Source organism: Staurois parvus, unplaced genomic scaffold, assembly GCF_062004578.1.
Source record: "Staurois parvus isolate SC_StPar_1 unplaced genomic scaffold, SC_StPar_1.0 ptg000195l, whole genome shotgun sequence".
In the NCBI taxonomy this organism is placed as follows: domain Eukaryota; kingdom Metazoa; phylum Chordata; class Amphibia; order Anura; family Ranidae; genus Staurois; species Staurois parvus.
In genome coordinates, this window is record NW_028317991.1 from 6821370 (window position 1) to 6842990 (window position 21621).

Below are 21621 nucleotides of genomic sequence, written 5' to 3' on the forward strand. Positions count from 1 at the left end.
TTATATCGTAGAAAAGAGGCAAAGGAAGGTGCTTTGTATCCATAACTCTTCCTGTCCTAAGGTGAAACCCCTGCTCCTCCGTAGACACATTGCAGTGAATGAGAGCTGTCACTTGAGGACAAGCAGTGTGGATATAAAGAGAAAAAAAAATAAAACGTATGCAGGTACTGCCTTTAAGAACTGGTGATCTATGACATTTTAAGGTTTTGGACTGCATGCCTGTGTGGTATAAGGTAATATGACATTGGGGCAGCACAGTGGCTAAATGGTTAGCACTTCCGCCTGGCAGTAGTAGGGTCATTGGTTCGAATCCCAACCATGGCACCACCTGCCTGGATTTTGCATGTTCTCCCTGTGCCTGTGTGGATTTCCTCCGGGTACTCCGGTTTCCTCCCACACTCCAAACACATGCTGGTAGGTGAATTGGCTCTTGTCTAAATTGGCCCTAGTATGTGTATGTATGAATGTGAATTAGGGACCTTAGTGTGTGTGTGTGTGTGTGTGTGTGTGTGTGTGGCACAGTGGCTAAATGGTTATCACTTCCTCCTGGCAGTTCTAGGGCCGTTGGTTCATATACCAGCCATGGCACCACCTGCCTGGAGTTTGCATGTTCTCCCTGTGCCTGCATGGGTTTCCTCCCACACTCCAAAGACATGCTGGCAGGTTAATTGGTTCCTGTCTAAATTGTCCCTAGTATGTGTATATATGAATGTGAGTTAGGGATCTTAGATTGTATGCCCCTTGAGGGTTAGGGACTGATGTGAATGTACAATATATGTGTAAAGCACTGTGTAAATTGACGGCTCTATATAACCTGAAATAAATAAGAAACTCTTCTTTTTATGAACAGGCTTATGCCTAGTACACACGATCAGAAAATCGTCCAATAAAATATTGCTTTTGAAGCAATTGTACGATAATCTGATAGTTAGTACACAGCTATTGCCTGATATTATTTGAAGGGACAAGCATAAAAATTGTTTGTCATAGGATACCAGATCATATGATTTTTGTTTTAGCAGTGCAGTTTTCATCCGAAAATACATTACATCACTTCCTGAATTTTCTTTCTGTCGTACAAGAATGTTCTTAACTTTAGTAACCTCTTCACTTTCGATATGAGATTAGCATTAAAAAAAAAAAAGTGGACGAACATTTGTCCAATATTCTCATTGTGTGTAGGGAGCTTTAATGTCACTTTGTTTCCGATGTCACTTTTTTAGTGCTTTGAAGATCTCAACAAGTGGAACCTGTTACGAGGATCTCCCTGCGATAGAGATCTAGAAGCCAGGCAAATTGCCTTTATTACTGAGAGTGTCTCATTACCCAGTGAATCCTTATCAGCTACATCACACACTAACAAAAAGGTGAGCTTTTGTGTCTTTTTTATCCACCCATGTTGTGTAAATCTTTCAGCCCAAAGTTTAAATAAACAGAGGTCTTCCTGATCTAAAGTGGGGAGGGGGTAATGGGGATGAAGTACTTGGAGAAGCCTGGAAGTAAGGTGGGGTTCCCCCTTTACTTGTATTTCACTGCTTATCCTGAATTTGTGGTCAGTAATTATTTGTAAAGCACTTTTTACCATAACCTCTCTTGTTATTGAGTGCCATGCCCCCCTACTCCATAGAAGTCATGGTTTCCATATACTGCCCTACTCCATAGAAGATATTGTTTCCATACACTATCCTAGTTTATAGAAGAAATGGTTTCCATACACTGCCCTACTCCATGGAAACCACAGTTTCTTTACACTGCCTTACTTATTAGAAGCATTGATTTTCATACACTGCCGTACTCCTTTGAAGCCATGAATTCCACTTGCTGCCCTACTCCATAGAAAGCAATATCTGTATGCTGCCCTGTTCCATAGAAGCCATGGTTTCCATACACTGCTGTACTCCATAGAAGCCATAGTTTCCATACACTGACCTGCTCCATAGACAACTAGGTTTCTGTGCACTGTCCTACTCCATACCAGCCATGGTTTCCATACACTGACCTACTCCACAGAAGCCATGGTTTCCATACACTGCCCTACTCCATAGAAGCCATGGTTTCCATACACTGCCCTACTCCATAGAAGCCATGGTTTCCATACACTGCCCTGCTACATAGAAGCCATGGTTTTCATACACTGCCCTGCTCCATAGACAACATGGTTTCCATACACTGTCCTACTCCATACAAGCCATGGTTTCTATACACTGTCCTACTCCATGCAAACCATGGTTTTCATACACTGCCCTACTCCATAGAAGCCATGGTTTCCATACACTGCCCTACTCCATAGAAGCCATGGTTTCCATACACTGCCCTACTCCATAAAAGCCATGGTTTCCATACACTGCCCTACTCCATAGAAGCCATGGTTTCCATACACTGCCCTACTCCATAGAAGCCATGGTTTCCATACACTGCCCTACTCTATAGAAGCCATGGTTTCCATACACTGCCCTACTCTATAGAAGCCATGGTTTCCATACACTGCCCTACTCCATACAAGCCATGGTTTCCATACACTGCCCTACTCCATACAAGCCATGGTTTCCATACACTGCCCTACTCCATACAAGCCATGGTTTCCATACACTGCCCTACTCCATACAAGCCATGGTTAACATACACTGCCCTACTCCATACAAGCCATGGTTAACATATATTGCTCAACCACTCGTTCGGTCAGCCATTCGCTGAAACTCATACATGGATCCCTAAGTGTCCTTCTGTCCAAACTGTCCAAACTGTACTCCGTGCAGAATAAAATGCATATAAAAATTACCCCATGTGCTTTTTTTTTTTCTCCCACCTGACTGAAAAATCAGAGTAACTGGGTGGAGAATTCTCAGCCGAACAGCACTTGTATCCAATCAGATTCAGGAGCTGTTCAGATATTTTGACAGCCGGCATCGCCAGCTGTCCTCTTACAGTAGCTGGCAGGGTCGATTTGTCCATCCGCACTGTTCAGGAATCTGTTAGATCCTAAGGTAGACTCACCAGATATCCATGACTTCCTAACTTTAAATAGCCGCTCAAAAGCGCTTGATTAAATAACAAGTGCCAACACCCATCTCAGTGGTCATCCAAAGGTTTCCAGTGTTATAATTGGGAAGCAGAAAGAAGAGGAAACCTCATTGCTTAAAAGCCAATCATTTAAAATAAAAATGAAACCAAAAGCACATTTACAAAGATATTGCTCTGGGAGTTTCCATCACTTGGAATGGAAAAGCCCATTGCATACTGGAGCCAAGCACTAGCAGCACTTCCTGCTTCTGTACAGGGCCAGACATCATGACGTCATCCTGCATGCTTGATGGATTCTCATAACTTGATGGTTCTCATAAATAGTAATCAGACTCAAGAACCATTTATAGATATAATGCTGGCCATAGATGGAAAGAAAATTGGCCTGGATCAGAAAGGACCGGCCGAATTACGATCCATCTATGGCCATTCTTGCTCGAGAGAAGTTTATGATTTTAATGATCAGCTTCTGTTGAATGGGAATGTTGCAGAGTGTTCATTCTGCCAGCGGAGGAGTCCCCACTGTCAGAATACAGTAGCACAGCGGGGAGGATTCCTCCATCCACCTCTCTTGTGTGGATGTGGGAATCATTTATTTATTTTTTTCTATTAGCCTGCCGAGTGATCAAAGAAAAATGATCCATATACAGCCAGCTCTAGACTGGCCATAGATTGATCGAAGTTTATCTGGTTCAGCAGGGACCAGCTGAATTCCAATCCATTTATGGCCAGTGTGGTTGAATAGAAGTCGATCTGCCAAAGTTGTTCTGCTCTTCAACTACTCTGTTGGAAATTTTCAAAATACAAAGACACAGCAGGGAGGATTCCCGCATGAACATCTAGTGTGTGGATTAGGGAATCGGGTCAGTTTTTTTTCCGTTCAGCCCACTGATATAGAAAATGGCTTTGGCTATTGTTGTCCCATGTGCACTGGTACTTTTTAAAGTGTTACTAAACCCACAACAGTAAAATCAGTCTGTATATGCAGTAAAATATGCTTTTTATTCTCACTGTGGAACCTAAGGGGTTAATCCTTTTCATTGTATAAAAAGGATGTTTGGTCCTGTCTTCTCTGATCCTCCCCTTCTACAGTCCCAAATCCACCTGCTGATAGAACTGAGCCTTGGGGGCAAGCTGCACATGCTCAGTTTGGTGTGTATTGCTAGAGTTTCTTTTTTTTTTTGGGAGAGCGCATATGATCAGCACTGTCCAGACACACGGGCAGGGATCCTGTAGCCCCATAGAACAATTAGGGGAGAATGAAAACTCCTCCTACAAGCTTTAACCAGTGCTCTGCTGTACACTGATAGAAGTCACAAAACTGCTCTAACTGCTGATGAGAAAAGGTATTTAGCAGTTTATATTTACTAAAATAATTGCATTTCCATGTTCGGTGTACTGTGGGAGACTAGGTATAGTGGATGCAGGGTCCGGGGAGACCAGATATATTGAATGCAGGGTCCGGGGAGACCAGGTATAGTGAATGCAGGGTCCGGGGAGACCGGATATAGTGAATGCAGGGTCCGGGGAGACCGGATATAGTGAATGCAGGGTCCGGGGAGACCGGATATAGTGAATGCGGGGTCCGGGGAGACCGGATATAGTGAATGCAGGGTCCGGGGAGACCGGATATAGTGAATGCGGGGTCCGGGGAGACCGGATATAGTGAATGCAGGGGGTGGGTTTAGTAACACTTTAAAGGATAAGTTCACCTTTACAAAAAAAAATAAATGCACATATTTTTGCAGATAAAAAAAAATGCATATTTTTTTTTCTAGAAACCTGTAATGCATTGCACCCACGATCAGCCGATTGTGAGTGTGATTCCACAGTCCTGCAGACTGTCTGTGTAGCTGTCTGTTGATACCTCCAATGCAGGCAGGCAGTTATTGAATGACAGGAAGCTCAACAGCGCGGTGGTAGTTCACTGAGAACTACAAGCTGACAGCCGCAAAGTCTGTTGGTACTTGTAGTTTTCACAAAACACGGCCACATTTTTTTTTTAGATTGTGACAGCGAGCAGGGGGAGAAGACCCCCCCCCCCCGCTTACTGTCAAAATGGGGGATTGGGGGTGTTACGGAGGCTAGTGCATCTGTAACATGTTATACCCTGAATATGGGTGTACATGTTACAAAAGGTGAACTTATTTTTTAAGCTGTATATCCCAGCAGTATCCAAATATACCTCCAAATCTCCATATCCCCCTCTACAGTATGTCTTGCAGGGGCAGCTGCTGTGAGCCCTGTTCAATTAATGTGGGCATGCCCCCAGAACTACACTTCCTAAGTGTTCTTTCTCTGCACACAGTGGGCGGCCAGCAGCATTGTATTGCTAGGGAGAAAATCAATGTATGCACATTGCTTGGCACATATAGGAATGGGTGATAGGTTCTGTAGTCCAGCTGGCAGAGCTGACAATGCTGCATTGGAATTTACTGCATTTCTATCAGATCAACAGCTATTTTTCTGTACCTGCATTGTTTTTAACCACCTCCCGTCCGGCCGTTGTATATAAACGGCCAGACAGTGGCAGTGCAGGGTTGGGTGGCCGTTTATAAACTGCCTCCCCGCCCTTTGCTTGTGCGCGCTCTGTGCGAGGTCCCGAACATGTGATCACTAATTAGCCAATCAGTGATCATATGCAGAATAGCAAGCAAGATGTCACTTCTGACATCATTGCTTACTACCTGTGAAATCTGTGAATGATCACAGATACCAGGCTATTCACAACAGCCTTGTACCATGTGACAAGCTGTGACCATTTACAGCTCACACAGTAGTTCTCAATGGCTGCAAGAATGGAGCCAGAGAGAAGGAGAAATGATTGCTTTTACAGCCTTTATGGGTGTAAAAGCAATCAGTGTAAAAAAAAAAAAAATCTTCATCACCCCCCCACAAGTAGTACAGTGTCACCATGGTGACACTGTACTGCTAGGGTGACAGTATGTTAAAAAAAAAAAAAAACAATATAAAAAAAAGTTTAAAAGTTATAATTTTTGGTTATAAACTAATTTGGGTTTTTTTTAAACTAAAAAGATAACAGAATCAATTTTGGCCAAGATTTATGATGAAATATTATTTATTTGCAAAATTTATAAGAAAAACACTTTTTTTTTTCAAAAATTTTGGACATTTTCATTTACATAGCAAAAAAAATAAAAATCCCAGTGGTGAATAAATACCACCAAAATATAGCTTTATCTGTCTCAAAAAAATGCTAAAATATCATATGGGTACAGTGTTGCATGACCGTGCAATTGTCATTCAAAGTGTGATAGCGCTGAAAGCTGAAAATTGTCCTGGGCAGGAAGGGGGTGAAAGTGTCCGGACTGGAAGGGGGTAAAAGGAGAGCACAAGGGTAAATAGGCATACATTGCAGAGTTGTGCTAATGTGTTTCTTTTCGATTTTGCCCCGACATACATAAGCACTGTACTCCCAGCATTGTGTGATCAGACTATGGGACATGAAGAAGACTTGTCAGGATTCCATGACTTTGTAATCAGTCCTGGCTCTAGTTTATTTATTCTATCACCCTGGGGTTGCCTATCCAGTCTGTCCAGATGTGGCACAAAGAAAGCACTGTGTGCTATTATGTGTCTAGCCAAGAGAGGAGAGCCCTCTCTCCAGACACAATGGCCCCTGAATGGAGCCCATTGTGGGAAATCCACTTGTTTAGAGCCAGGCTGGCTTCCTCTGCTTTGATCCTCTTACATGGACTACCTGCTTGTATCCCTTTCCAGTCACAGGAAGAGATTGTCCTGTTTACTTTCAGCTTGACTGCCCGGGAAGCTTGTCTTGTACCTGGTCTTCAGCATGACATGACAAGGCTTTGATCAGGTTTCCTCCTCCTTGTTTAGGCTGTTCTACAACTTCTGTCTTGACATTATTGGTTATGGATCATGCACTTGACTGCAGAATGGTGATACTATCCCGGGAATATTATCTCCGCAGAAGGAAGAAATGTATTGGAATTCCTGTTCATGGTTGTTGGATTTTCTATTGAATTTCAGTAGACTGATGAATCTGTATTTGGGACTCCACTTTGGTTCCCTTTCGATGCAAATTCCTATATATATCTTCCTGCCATATGTGGAATTCTCTGTTATTCGATGCATCCCTGGCTCACACAGACCACTGCACAGGGTCAGTAGGCAGACCGTAGGAATGTACATCTTAAAGGCTTGCAATGTCTTTTTCTCTTTGCTTCTTGCATCACCGTTAGCATTCGGTCTTCAAAGGAAAGAATGTGATTGGTGGCTATAAGAAGCATCTTAGTATAGGCATCTTTAAAATCAAGCTTTGTGTATATGAGAGACATCAAGCATCATCAGCAGGTATGTTCAAGGATCAGGAGCTCTGCACTGACAGGAAGGAGGAGGGGGAGAGAGAGCACAGCCTGTACCTCTTCCCGGCTCTCTCCTCTTCGCTCCCAACACTGGGCTGACAGGAATAGTGATGCCACTGTCACTACTCCTGTCTGCAGCAGTGCCCCGTGGCATGTTTTCCCCCTGGTTGCTCTTCAGTTTTGATAGGAGTGTATGTTTAAAAAGGTATTAAACCCAAAATGTAATATATTGCAGCTTACCAATCATTAAATGTGGTGGATGCATTAGTTTTCTTTAGGCCCTTCATGTAGGTGTACCAATACATACAGTGGATATAAAAAGTCTACACACCCCTGTTTAAAATGTCAGGTTTCTGTGATGTAAAAAATGAGATGAAGATAAACCATTTTAGAACTTTCTCCACCTTTTTAATGTGACCTATAAACAGTACAACTCAATTGAAAAGCAATTTGAAATCTTTTTTTTTTGTGGGGGGGGGGGGCGTAAACATTAAAAACTAAAATAATGTGGTTGCATAAGTGTGCACACCCTCTTATAACTGGGGATGTAGCTGTGTTCAGAATTAAGCAATCACATTCAAAATCATGTTAAATAGGAGTCAGTACAGTCCTGCCATCATTTAAAGTGCCTCTGATTAACCCCAAATAAAGTTCAGCTGTTCTAGTAGGTCTTTCCTGACATTTTGTTAGTCGCATCCTACAGCAAAAGCCATGGTCCGCAGAGAGCTTCCAAAGCATCAGAGGGATCTCATTGTTAAAAAGTATCAGTCAGGAGAAGGGTACAAAAGAAGATATACCATGGAACACAGTGAAGACAGTCATCATCAAGTGAAGAAAATATGGTACAACAGTGACATTACCAAGAACTGGACGTTTCTCCAAAATTTGATGAAAAGATGAGAAGAAAACTGGTCTGGGAGGCTGCCAAGAGGCCTACAGCAACATTAACTACTTCCCCTCCTGAGGATTTACCCCCCCTTCCTGACCAGGCCATTTTTTGCGTTACAGCATTTACTTTTACTGACATTCATGCAACGCTGCACCCAAATTATATTTATGTCCTTTTTTTCCCCATGAATTAAGCTTTCTTTGGGTGGTATTTGATCACCTGTGCGGTTTTAAATTTTTTTTCGCTATGAAAAGAAAAGACCGACAATTTTGAGAAAAAAACAATATTTTTGACTTTTTGCTATTAAATATGTCCAGTAAAAAAATGTAAAAAATCAAATTTCGTTATAAACTTAGGCCAAATGTATGTCTTTGCTAAAGAAAATCCCAGTACATGTAATATCTCCTAGATTGTAAGCTCGAAAGAGCAGGGCCCTCGAACCCCTCGTGTATTGTTTTGTTACTGTATTGTCTCATGTTCTGTCCCCCACTATAATGTACAGCGCTGAGCAAATCTTTTAGCGCTATATAAATACTGTATAATAATAATAATAGGTTTACGTAAAAGATATAGCTTTTACGAATAGCGGTATATATACTGGGATTTTTATTTTTACTAGTAATGGCGGCGATCAGCAACTTATAGTGGGACTGCAGTGGACATTCTGACACTGGGGGAACTTACTTGGTGTCACTGACAGCCCCAGTGACACCAATGCACTGATCAGTGCTAAAAAAAAAAAAAAAAAAAAAAAAAAAAAGCACTGACACTGTACTAATGGCACTGGGCAAGAACGGGTTAACATGAGGGACGATCAAAGGGTTAACTGTGTGCTGTGTCCGTGTGCTTCACTGTAAGCACACTGCTTTGGAAGGCTGTGCTGTGCAGATTTTTTCCTTTGACTCTCACACTAAACTGTAGCACATAGTTGTGAACCAGCCGCACAGGACATAATGGAATTTCGACTTGAAATTTATTTTCATGCAGCGAAATTCATACTTTTTCATGCTTAAAAATCGACAAATGTGAAAAGGATGTTATATTCGGTCAGTGTTTCTCCATCTTTTTTCAGTCAAGGCACCCTTTAAAATCCTTCACAATCTCAAGGCATCCCATTCTAAAATGTAAAGAACTAAACAAATCACCATCCACACATGTAGGACACTCAACATTAGAGCTGATTTATTATTAAGCCGGTCATAGATGGAGTGATTTTCTGTGGTTGCAGGAAAGAAAATTGCTTGCGTCCCTCATCAACACAGTCAGTGATGATGGGGGAATCCCTCCCACGGAGCCATTGTATTCTCCCAGCAAGGGGACAGGGGGAGCCGCCTCCACTGTGAGAACTTGTGATTACTTTTATTTTTTTATTTATTTCAGGTACTTATATAGCGCCATCAATTTACGCAGCACTTTACATATATATTGTACATTCACATCAGTCCCTAACCCTCAAGGGGCGTACAATCTAAGGTCCTTAACTCACATTCATACATACACATACTAGGACAATTTAGACAGGATCCAATTAACCTACCAGCATGTCTTTCGAGTGTGGGAGGAAACAGGAGCACCCGTAGGAAACCCATGCAAACTCCATGCAGGAGGTGCCATGGTTGGGAATCGAACCCATGACCCATTTATTGCCAGGCAGACGTGCTAACCACAAAGCCAGGGCATTTTAGGCATTTTGCAAAGGCACCCCTAAAGAACCCAGAGGGCACCCTGATCGATAAAAGACTGTATTAGATTGTTTCCTACATGTCTCAATAGGTAATGTGAATGTATCAGGCTTCTTATGGTGAGTTCTGTCTTTTCCTCTGTATTCTAGTTTCGGAATCTGTCTGAGTATTGTCTCCCTCTGGCTCTGTGTCATGGAGACTCTTCGAGGGTACTGGCAGAGGCCAGCGTGGATAACTTCAGCGAGCTTGGCATAGCTTTCATGGAAGATCGCTTGCAGATGGACAATGGCTCACAGCCACAGAAGATTACTTGTAAGTTCGATTTTCTTCATTACTGTGGAATCTTTTCTGTTTCTTGACTATTTGGGGTAGATTGTGTGTGTGTGTGTGTGTGTGTGTGTGTGTGTGTGTGTGTGTGTGGTAACATTTGGGGATGTCTAGCTCAGTGGTAGATGTGTTTTCAAGTGCGTTCACGCCAGTCAGAAACTATTTTCAGGGCCTGGTTGCCCGCTTTTATTAAAAGGAAAGGCAAAACAAAAGTCCAACATAAGGTTTCCCACGCTGGGGTGCTTCTCCAGTAAAATACACAAAGTCCAAATGAAACTACTAGCCCATTTGGCTACTCTTCAGCAGCACTGCTGCTTTAGTTATTGGTCCTTCTGACCACCAGCTTTCAGGTACACCGCTTAGAGCCACACACGACTCCTCTGGCCAAGTCCTCAGGCCATTAACTATCCCGGCCATAGACGGGTCGAAAATCGGATGAGTTTTCGGCCGAAAAAAAAAAATCGCCTGATTTTCGCACTGTTAGTGGGTTAATTGGTCAGCCGTTTTTCGAGTTTTTTGCACAGTTTTTTTTATCGGTCATGTTGGAAAATTCGTGGCAGATTTTGACGATCGGCCGATGTTCCCGGCAATGATGGGCAAATCGGCTGATCGTTTTACCGATGAAAAAATCCGCGCATGAGCCCGTGACCTGCAAGGGACAGAAGTTATGGGGTAAACTGCATGATTTTGTCGGGCGATTTTCTTTTTACCATTGGTGGTAATGTCGGCCGACCGAACGACCGTTTTTTTTTTTTTAAAACCGGCCGATTTTCGACCCATCTATTGCCTGCATTACAGACCTTCATACTTCGGCTGCCACCTACAGCCTCTCTGACTCCTGTAGGAGACCTCCTGTCTCTCTTGGGTGGAACCCTGAGGTTTTCCTAAAGCTCCGTTATAAGGCCTGTGCGCACCTGGGCACACACTCCACAAAACCCGGCCACTGGGTTGGAGATTCTGTCCCACCAAAGACACTATGGCATCTCCAAAGTACGGAGCCCTTTCCAGGAATACCAAAACCTGGAGAAAGCTGCAAAAGCAGTTTTCTCCACTCAGTAGCTTTACTCCGTAGTCCTGCACTCAGCCAATGTGCACATCCTGTGTCCTTATAAGTGATAGAGTCTCACCCTGTCACTAATATATATATATATATATATATATATATAAAACAAGATTTGGCAATTCACATATCTCGTGTCCAGGTTTCACTCCACAAGGGTTCCAGCATACGATGCCGGACCATGTTTAGGCCTGTGGAACAAAAAAAACACTACAAAAAATGGCCACTGCCCCAGTCTATAACTGGCCTTTACAGCAAGGAGCACATGGATGGGCGACGCATGTCAAACAACAAAAAAGAAAAATTCCCAGCTCTAACTTGCCAGCCTGCAAACAAACCGAATTAACCTTTCTAACAGTATGCGTTAAAAACTGGTTTAGTTAGCACACATTTGCAAATACATACGTAAGCTACAGAGCCTCGTCACAGAACCCAGATATTCTGTAGTTCCTAACTCTCCAATTTTAAGAGTCCCCATAGTAGAGGCACATGTATTTAATGGATAGACCAAGGGCAGATGTACCTGAGGGAGTCCACCCCTCCTTAAAGGTATAGGAGCGCACTGGACACCCAGCATGTAGCACAATGGCAGCTAAGGTGTCCAGTGCGCCCCCTCGACCAACAATTCAACAGTACAAAAAATGGCCACTGCCCCAGTCTATAACTGGCCTTCACAGCAAGGAGCACATGGAAGGGTGACACATGTCAAACAACAAAAAAGAAAAATTCCCAGCTCTAACTTTAGCTTTCATGGAAGTTAGATTTTCTTCATTACTGAATGGCCTGCTGTGGAATCTCTTTTGTTTCTCGACTATTTGGGGTATGTGTGTGTGTGTGTATATATATATATGTGTGTGTGTGTGTGTGTGTGTGTGTATGTATGTATGTATATATATATATATATATATATATATATATATATATATATATATATATATATATATATATATATATATATATATATATATATATATATGTATATATATATATATATGTGTATGTGTGTATATGTATGTATGTATGTGTATATATGTATATGTGTGTGTGTATGTGTATATATATATCTTGGCAATGCACATATCTTGGGTCTTTGAAACCATGGGATTTAGTTCCAATCACAGGATAGCCTGATGAAGATGGAAGGGGGGGGGGGTAGTATGTTACAAGTAAGCAGGCATTTCGTAGCTAAGACTGCCATGCTTGGCTCCAATTTTGTCAGATTCATGGTAAATGCGACAAATTTAGAGCCGTGGGTGTCCCTGTCAGCACCACGCTGCTCAGCAAGTCAGTTATTGAATTGATTCTTGTTGAAGGAGCCAGGTGACAAAATTGCCAGCTGAACCGTGTTAGTCTGGCACTGTTCCGATAGTCTGAGAGCCAAGAGTGCTAGCTGTCAGAATACAAGAGTTGGCTGTGGAAATTCGCACATCCCAGCTGAATGAAAGAAATCTAAAGCAGCCCATAGATTGTGCAATTTTCTTTCCTTCCATCACAGGTGGAAGGAAAGAAAATTGCTTGATTCCCCCATTACCACAGTCATTGTTGATGGGAGAATCCCTCTTGCAGCGCTAATGTGTTTTGCAGATGGGGTGGAGAACACAATGATCACTGCTGTTGGCTGTAGCTGCTGGCAGTGACTGCATGCAGAAAATCTGACAGGCTGGTTGCACTGAAGTCGATCGATGGATGTACAACCAGACTGCCCATTGATGGATCAAATCTTGGCTGGTCCCTGTTGAACTGGCCGAAATGTGATCCATCTATGGCCTGCTTAAGTGTGTATGGCCAGCGTTCGGTTGCATTCACCCAACTAATATCACTCTCAATTAATTTAGATCTAATGCTGCTGAGAAATGGGACACTGAGCCGCAGGGAAAACAAAATGCAGTATTTCAAAACAGCCAATCAGAGCTCACCAGTGACAGATCTGCATATAATAGACTGAAATCTGATTGGCTACTACAAGTTACTGCTGTCTGTACGCTGTGCACCTTTCCTCCTCTTGCCTGCAGATTGTATGTTCATGCAAAATTGCTGCCTTTGTGCAAGCGCATTTCCCTAGTAAAGCAAAGCCTTTGCGATTTGATTTTTTTTTTTTTTTATAAAACTCAAAGAAGTTGTTCATGGCTGGACCATGAAATCAGATGATTGTGCTTTGTGTAAGTGCCAGAGTCACACACACATGCTGCCTTGTTTATTATTCTAATACTCAAGATTCCAGTTCTTCAGAAATATTTCTCTCAGATGATTAAGCAGTAAGCATTTTGGGTTGGTTTTCTATTATATTCAGTAGGAACAACTGCTAGAGGCCCCGGAAGGTTTTAGGGGTGAGTTTACTCTGATCACAGCGATTATCTCTGTTTCTGTATCCATTTGTTTTTTGTTTTTTTTAATTCTCAAACTGTCTTTCGTTAAAGCTGAAGTATAGGTATGGCAATTTTTACATATTGGTATATTGGTCCAGCTTGGAGCAATGTAAGTCTGTATGTGCCATACGTGTGGGATCCCTGTGGAAAGTGGAAGTCACGTTAGTAGGCACCACTACTGCAGTGAAGTTCACTAGCTTCCGGGTCCTGTAATAATTGTTTGTTCTTTTGCATTGGGAATGAAGGAGGTTCCTCGCTTGACAGGGGACACTTTGCATTTTCTAAAAAAATATTAAGCATCCTTTATGAGGTGCGGTGGTGATGTCACAATTTCTACCTAGTCCAATGAGAGAGTCCTTTTCATTAATTGGGAAAAATGCGAATAGCGCCTGTACCAAGAAGTCAACATCCTCTGTTCATTAACCTCCCGGGCGGTATTCCCGAGTGTAGCTCGGGGTAAAGTCTCAGTACCACAAGCGGTAACCCCGAGCTACACTCAGGCTTACCATGCACCGCTGCTCCGGGATCTCTTGATCACTCACCTTGTCCTGCGCTCCCACGATGTCCCTCCTGCAGTGTCCCCGGCAATGTCCTCCGTCCGATGCCGGCATCTGTCTTCTGGGTTCCGTACCCTGGGACGTACGGGGGACGGAACTGGCGGGAAATTTGAAAATGACAAAAAGTGACATTCACTAAATACACTAAAATCACATAGTATAACATTCCTGTATCAAACCATTTCACATACATTTTGTCCCGAGTGCTTTGTCCTGTGCCCTGCCTACATTTTTACTGTTCTTTCTGCCTGGAAACTGAGAAACGTCCACGGCGTCCCAAAAGCATCCCTTTTAGGTCAAAAGCGGTTTTAGACCGGCTAGAGAACAGCGATAGTAAATTAGAACCACTTGCAGAATTGAGTGATAATGATTTGTGGGGGAAATTCGTCATCAGACACTGAAAACGATTTTGCGACTTTGCTCAGTGATGTGTGAACTTGGCGCTCTATTTCAAATTTCAGTGTTTTTGGTTTGATTAGATTATTGAATTAAATGTATTATTATTATATTATTATTTTTTATGATTATTTGTTATATTATAATTTATGATTTCGTTTTTCAAATTTTACCATACCCGGGATGTTTACTAGACTCTTGTTCGGACAGATTTCAGTGAGTTATTCCTAAAAATTACAGGCCTACAATAAAAAAAATACATATTTCCATGCAAAAAAATGTACCGCTTTGAGCACAGAAGTATGGACATAATCAGACCGCTAAGGAGGTTAAGCAACAGGACAGCCACTTGGCGCAGGACCTGAAAGCTAGTGGAGAACACTGTAGCAGTGATGCCTACTGCAGTTATGTACGTCTTCCTTGGGGATCCCACAGGTATGGCACATACTGTACATATTTACATTGGTCTAAGCTGGACCAATGTAACTATGTAAAATGTGCCATAACTAAATTTCAGCTTTAAAGATTCACAAGCTACCCTCATATGGTAATGGCTTTCACCACTTGGGGCTTGTAGGTCCTGTTGGCCAAGTTCAGGGTAGTTTCCGTGCAATTCTAATAATGCTGAGTATGTAAACCCTCATGCTTCACTGCATACAGATTTCTTAAACAAATCCTTTTTGGTCTACTTGTTGCACCGTTGTCACCTGGAGATCCTTCCAGCAACAGCACTTCCTATTGCAAGCTGACAAAGTTAAGCTTCTGCCTTGCAGTTAGCAGCGGGATTGTCAACCTGCTGTCTGCACTGCTTTAGTAGGCCAATGGGCTGCCTATCAGATCTGTACTTGCCTTCTGCAGACCTGATGGACAGCTTAACAGCCACTTGATGCTCATACAGCAAGCTGACAATGCTGCTGCTAATTGCAATGCAGTGGCTTACCATTTTTCAGCCCTTTAAGGAAAGCTTTCCAATGGGGATTTTGTTTCACTGTCAACATAGGTTGTTTTTTTTTCACTGATAGTTTTAGCCCTCCATACAATATTCAACACATTTTGGCTTAAGATATTCTTTGACTGTATTTCCATATTTTGTGTTGATTGCATTGTCTTTAAATATATGTTATTGTTGCCCCTTAGCTGTGCACTTAAGCGAGACAGCTACGACTAAAGGAAAAGACCCACACGACCCTCATTTATATTTGGCTCAAAGGAAAGCTGCCCTTCAGCTGAATCTTATTTCTGATAGGACTTTTGGGAAGGACATGGGTATGACGGAAAGCACCGAAATGCAGAACCCTGGCAACAGCAACGAAAACCCCAATTTAAATAGGAGAACAGGCCTGGGACAAGGGGAGGAAGCTAGTGGTGAACATCTTCATCTTCACCTGTCCAGCTGCCATGAGTGCCTTGAACTGGAGAACTGCACCATAGAGTCGGTCAAGTTTGCTTCAGCAGAAAACATTCCGGACCTTCCTGATGAATACGCTAGCTTGGAGGACCATTCTGATTCTGTTCACCCCAAAGAAACCTCAGATCTTAATGTCAGTGGGAAGCCACCTAATGTTCTTGTCTATAGTAGCTCCTCATTTGTGGACCGTTTTGAACAAGTCAAATCCGTGCTTCTCCAATGCTTTGATTCCTGTCGGTACGTTGTGTACCCTCTCCCTGAGGAGCAGGCTCTCATAGCCCCATGGGCAGACAACTGCTTGCTGTTAGTTCTAGTGGGTGAGGAACCCATACCATCTAGTCTTCACAGACTCTTTACTTCTTACCTGGAGAAAGGTGGGAAGATCCTGGGGTTAGCCTCCTCTTTTACGTTTGGCAATGTAGCTCTGAAAAGAAAATCTGAACTTCTGGGCTCAATTCAAGACCTCCTTTTTGATGGACCCAATGGCAACCAGATTAGTCTCAATGTCATGGCCAGTGGATTTGTGTATGAGGAGGGCTTGGTAGAGTCATGTGATAAAGTGGATGAATGGGGGCGGTTAAACAATGACAGCCAGGACCTGATGATGGTGCGTCAAGCATATGGCGACAACAGTGGAGAAGCTGTCCTCTGCCAGGTATGATTTCCCTTCAGCTCTACCAGTTTGTGTTTAGGATATTAAATGTTCAAATAAAATGAAAAGTAAAAATGTTGGGTTTGATACTGCTTTAATGAAATAAACCAGCAAAACCTAAGCGCAATCATTACAGTTAGTAATCATGACAACCTTCAGTGATGTGGTGAAACTATATACAAAATATGTGCAATTGATTATTCTACCTCAAAAAGAGTATACATGTTTAGTTATACACCCCCAATACTGCTGCCCACACTCTTGTGTTCCCACATGTGCCAACCAAAATGATATACATAACAGTGCCATGCAGTATTATGTAAAATCAATAAAATTATACAAACCCCATGTTACTTGTGAGATTTGTCCATAATAGAGACAACATGGGCTTATTTACTAAAGCTGGGGAGTGCAAAATTAGGCTCACTTCTGCATAGAAACAAATCTGCTTCCAGTGAAAAGTATACCTTTTATGGCGCCACTCCAAGATGTGGATGGAAGGAAAAGGGCCACCCCACCGGCAAGTGAGAAGAGGGGAGCATGAGTCCGAGCGATTCCAGTGTCAGCCCATACAAGCCAAGGGATGGATGCTGCTCAACCGACCCCAGGAGTCCAATATAGAGGCATGGCGTGAGCCGCCGTACTGGCCGCGTCCCCTGACACATTTCGCCCTGCCCACCGGGGCTTGGTCAGAGAGGTAGTAAGGATGTGAGAAGCCAGAAAATATATACACATACAGTACACAGCACACATAGTTGTTTTTCTATTCTTACCTATTTCTTACCTTTTCAGAATAAAACTTAATTTTTTTTCCTGGATTTTTTGTTCCTTCTTTCCCATTCATACTATATCTATATTTATTTTTCTCTTTCTCTCTCTCTCCTTTTTTTTTTCTCTTCTCTTGTATTACAGCATTACTATTCAGTTTCTTTTGTCTTCTTCCTGTTTTCCATTCACTCTATCATCACACATACACACCTGAGTCTTTTTTCGCAGCCATGCATGCATAGATATTTCCTGGCTTCTCAAGTCCTCACTACCTCTGTGACCAAACCCTAGTGGGCGGGGTGAAACGTGTCAGTGGGGCGTGGCCAGTACGGCAGCTGAGGCCATTCCTTTACATTGGACTCCTGGGGTCAGTGGAGCAGTGTCCATCCCTTCACTTAAATCAGTTTCCAGGTTTTAATGCCAAAGTTTAATTGAACAAGCTGAGGTTAGAAGCGGATTGGTTTCTATGCAGAAGTGAACTTGATTTTGCGCACTCCAGCTTTAGTAAATAAACCCCCATGCATCTTTAATAATGCCAATGAAGGTTCTTTGGTTATAAACTGGACGTCCGTCACTATTTTTTTTGCCCCTTGTACTGTTCACACTTCATTCCTCTGCCACCGTATTTTATGATTTTACTGAAACTTCTCTTCCACCATGTACTGTGCACATCCCATCACCAACATTCCTATATTCTCACCGTGTGATTCGACCCAATAAACATCGTCTCATGTGCTTTCCCCTTTAAGCAGGGTGTTGTATGCCAGGAGTGTTGCTCCCCTCTGCTCATGCCAGACATCCTTCAATCCACCTCCATCCTCAGCAATAAAATTATTTTATTTAGAACGCTCAAAAAAGAAAGGTATAGATAGAGCTCTCCATATAGCAAATACTATTTTTTATTTAAAATCAAACCAAAAGTATAAAACTCAACTTAAAATGTATACAAAGTCTGGTGCACAACAGTTTACATGTATGTCGATGGGAAAATGTCTCACGTACGATGGTGGCCTGCTGACTTGCTGTTTACAACGTGACTTTATCAGCTCCTCCCAATGTGTTTCGTCAGAGTCGCGTGACTTCCTCAGGGGATAATCCCTAACCCTAAGGGCATAAGGAAGCTGGCCAATCTCCAATTTAGATTTAGTAGCCTAAGGGTCAGTCCACAAAAAGCTATATTTTAGATTTAATGAAGCCTGTTGGGACTGAGACAACCTCCAAGGTTTTTTTTGTTTTGTTTTTATGGTTTGGATACTCCAACTGCAGAACCTCTCTGCCACAATTCCCCAATTTTTCTCCTGCTTACCTGGGAGTTTTGAGTGCCTGTGCCCACGTGGAACATCTTGTTGTATTCTAAATACATTTTTCACCAGGAAGAATAGAAACTCCTCATGATGGCCACGTTAAGTGTACAGACCCAGGACAATTAAATAATTCAGTAATGCTATGGCCATAATTCACAGTTAACTCTTAAATTATTAACATGGAAATGTCACCTATGTGGATGGCTTTATAAGTTGTTGTAAGTATCTTGAATTTAATTCGTTGGATGAGGAGAAGCCAGGCCAGTGGAGGGATTGGCAGAGAGGGGTAGCAGACACTGAGCCTATGTAATGTTAAGCCAATGAGGAGGGAGTTGCAGTAGTCGAGGCGAGCGATGACCAGGGAGTGAGTTAGAAGCTTTGTGGTGTCACTGGTTAGGAAGGGGCGTATTTTGGAGATGTTACGGAGGGTGAGGTGGCAAGGTTTGGACAGGGATTGGATGTGGGGCCGAAAGGATAGTTCAGAGTCCAGGATTACACCAAGCACCCTGGCATGCAGGGACAGGTTGATGAATGAGCCGTTGATTTTGACAGAGAAGTCCGGGGAAGGGGCACGTGAGGGAGGAAATATGAGCTCTGTTAATATTTCCTCTGAGGAAAGTGGCAGGGTTTGCATCCCTTTTTAGAAGTGATTTCTCTCACACCAAAAATTACTATTTTTTTTTTACAGGGGATGTCCAAAATCTGACTTGTATCTTAGTGCAGACTTCTGGGAAAATCAGTGAGCCAATCATACATAGATTTCTTGGGGGGGGGGCGTTGTGTACACCGTCTGTATAAAGATTGCCTCTAGGTAGCCATATTGCATTTTACAGAAAATTATAGCCCTGCAGATTGAAAAGGAAAGGTAATTTTTAATAACATTCAATTACAATGTGACTTGTGTTGCAATCGTATATGCTATATAATTTTTTTTCCCACAAAAGTGGAGTTACCCTTTAAATTGTTTTTTCTATAACAGGGCTATTATTTGGAATTTCTGTAACTGGAATTCTGCTTTAAATAATGTATAACTGACAATCTTTAGTAAGAATGGTATTGGTAATGCTCTGCGCGCTGTTTATTTTACAGGTCATGCTAGAAGTGGCTCCCGAGTCTCTAATGGATCATGATAAGGGGACCTTTGACTCTTTAAAACTCAGTAACCCCCAGAGGCATGAGGTACTGACGCAGATCCTCATCAGTCTTGGTCTGGAGTGTGAGGTCAGCTCCTCCCCAACTCTCACACCTGTCTACCTGCTAAGTGCACAGAAGGTAAGCTCAGATTGTCATTAATACATGGACATTGGGCCTCATTTATTAATCTGGTTTAGCAGCCAATCAAAATTCTTCCTTTTTTAGGTGGTCATACACTGATGAAATCTGGCCAGTTCAACAAAGACTGACTGAATTTCGATCCGTGTGCGGCCGTCCCTGCAGCCACTGACCAGCATATCCTGACAGCGGTAGGTGCTGGTGTCCTGGCAGGGAGGATTCCTCCATCCATCTTGTTTGTATGGAAGGACAATTTTTTTTCAGCCTGCTGGCAGTGTATGGCCAGTGTTACACTCATGATGCACTGGTACTGGAATATTAGAGAGGATCTGATTGGTTGTTAAGAACACAAACACTACTTGAGTCAATCCTATTTTTTTCAAATAGGATTTTGAAGGTCAGGGATCAGGAAATATATGTTGATGAAGAAGTTTCCTAACCAATCAATAACCTGGGAAATTACACTTAGGGAGTGGAAGTCAGCATTTGATTGGGTGCTAAGAGGCAATACAGGCAGTTGCTATTTTAGATACTTGAGTCCACTGTTCATACAAGGTAAGTGATAAGTTACATTGGAGGGTTTAATCTCTTGCTGCTGACCGGGTTATATAAAGTGGTATGGCAGGAGGGTTTTTTTTTTTTTTTTACCTTAATGCATTCTATGCATTAACGTTACTAAACCTAGGACCCTGCATTCACTAAGTCCGGCCTCCCAGAGTACACACAACATGGAAATGCAATTATTTTAGTAAATAAAAACTGCTAAATACCTTTTTCTCATCAGCAGTATTTAGCAGTCTTGTGACTTCTATCAGTGTCCAGAAGAGCACTGGTTAAAGCTTGTAGGAGGAGTTTTCATTCTCCCCTATGAGGCTGTAGGAACCCTGACCCTCTGTCTGGACAGTGCTGATTGACCCTGTGCTGAGCACATGCACTCTCCCAAGGAAAAAAAAAAACCTCTCTAGCATTTCACACCAAACTGAGCATGTGCAGAGTGACTCAAAGCCTCTGTTCTATCAGGAGATATAGTAGACAGTAGAAGAAGGGGAGGATTAGAGAAAACAGGATCAAACGGCGTTTTTACACAATGCAGAGGATTAACCCCTTAGGTTCCACAGTGAGTATAACAAGCATGCTTTACTGCATATTATTATTATTATACAGGATTTATATAGCGCCAACAGTTTGCTCAGCGCTTTACAATATAATGGGAGACAATACAGCAACAATACAGTTCAATACAAGAGGGATAGGAGGGCCTGATCCTTGGAGCTTACAATCTAAGAGGGAGGGGCTGGTGGTAGAAAAGGTAATAACTGTGGGGGATGGACTGGTAGGAGGAATAGAAGATTCCATTATTAGCTGAGAGCAGGATAGGCTTCCCTGAAGAGATCATGTTTGATCATTGGAGGAGAGCAGGCTGGGTTCTCAGCACAGCCAGAAAACTGACCACACCTGCTCCCTTGGAGCTTACAATCTAAGGCATACAGACTGATTTTACTTTTCTGGGTTTAGTAACACTTTCTCTGCGCAGCTTCCCTCCCAGACCTCACTTATACTTACCTGAGCCTAC

At 42.5% G+C, this 21621-nt stretch overlaps 1 protein-coding gene across 1 annotated transcript in view; it reads left to right on the plus strand.

Annotated features, from left to right (window-relative positions):
• Nucleotides 1-21621, plus strand: part of HLCS (holocarboxylase synthetase) — a 283272-nt gene that overhangs the window by 12285 nt on the left and 249366 nt on the right. The window contains exons 3-6 of the mRNA XM_089677921.1: nt 1224-1367; nt 10088-10250; nt 15782-16707; nt 19866-20048. Coding sequence (XP_089534047.1) covers nt 1224-1367; nt 10088-10250; nt 15782-16707; nt 19866-20048 — 1416 coding nt within the window. The remainder of the gene's footprint in view (nt 1-1223; nt 1368-10087; nt 10251-15781; nt 16708-19865; nt 20049-21621) is intronic.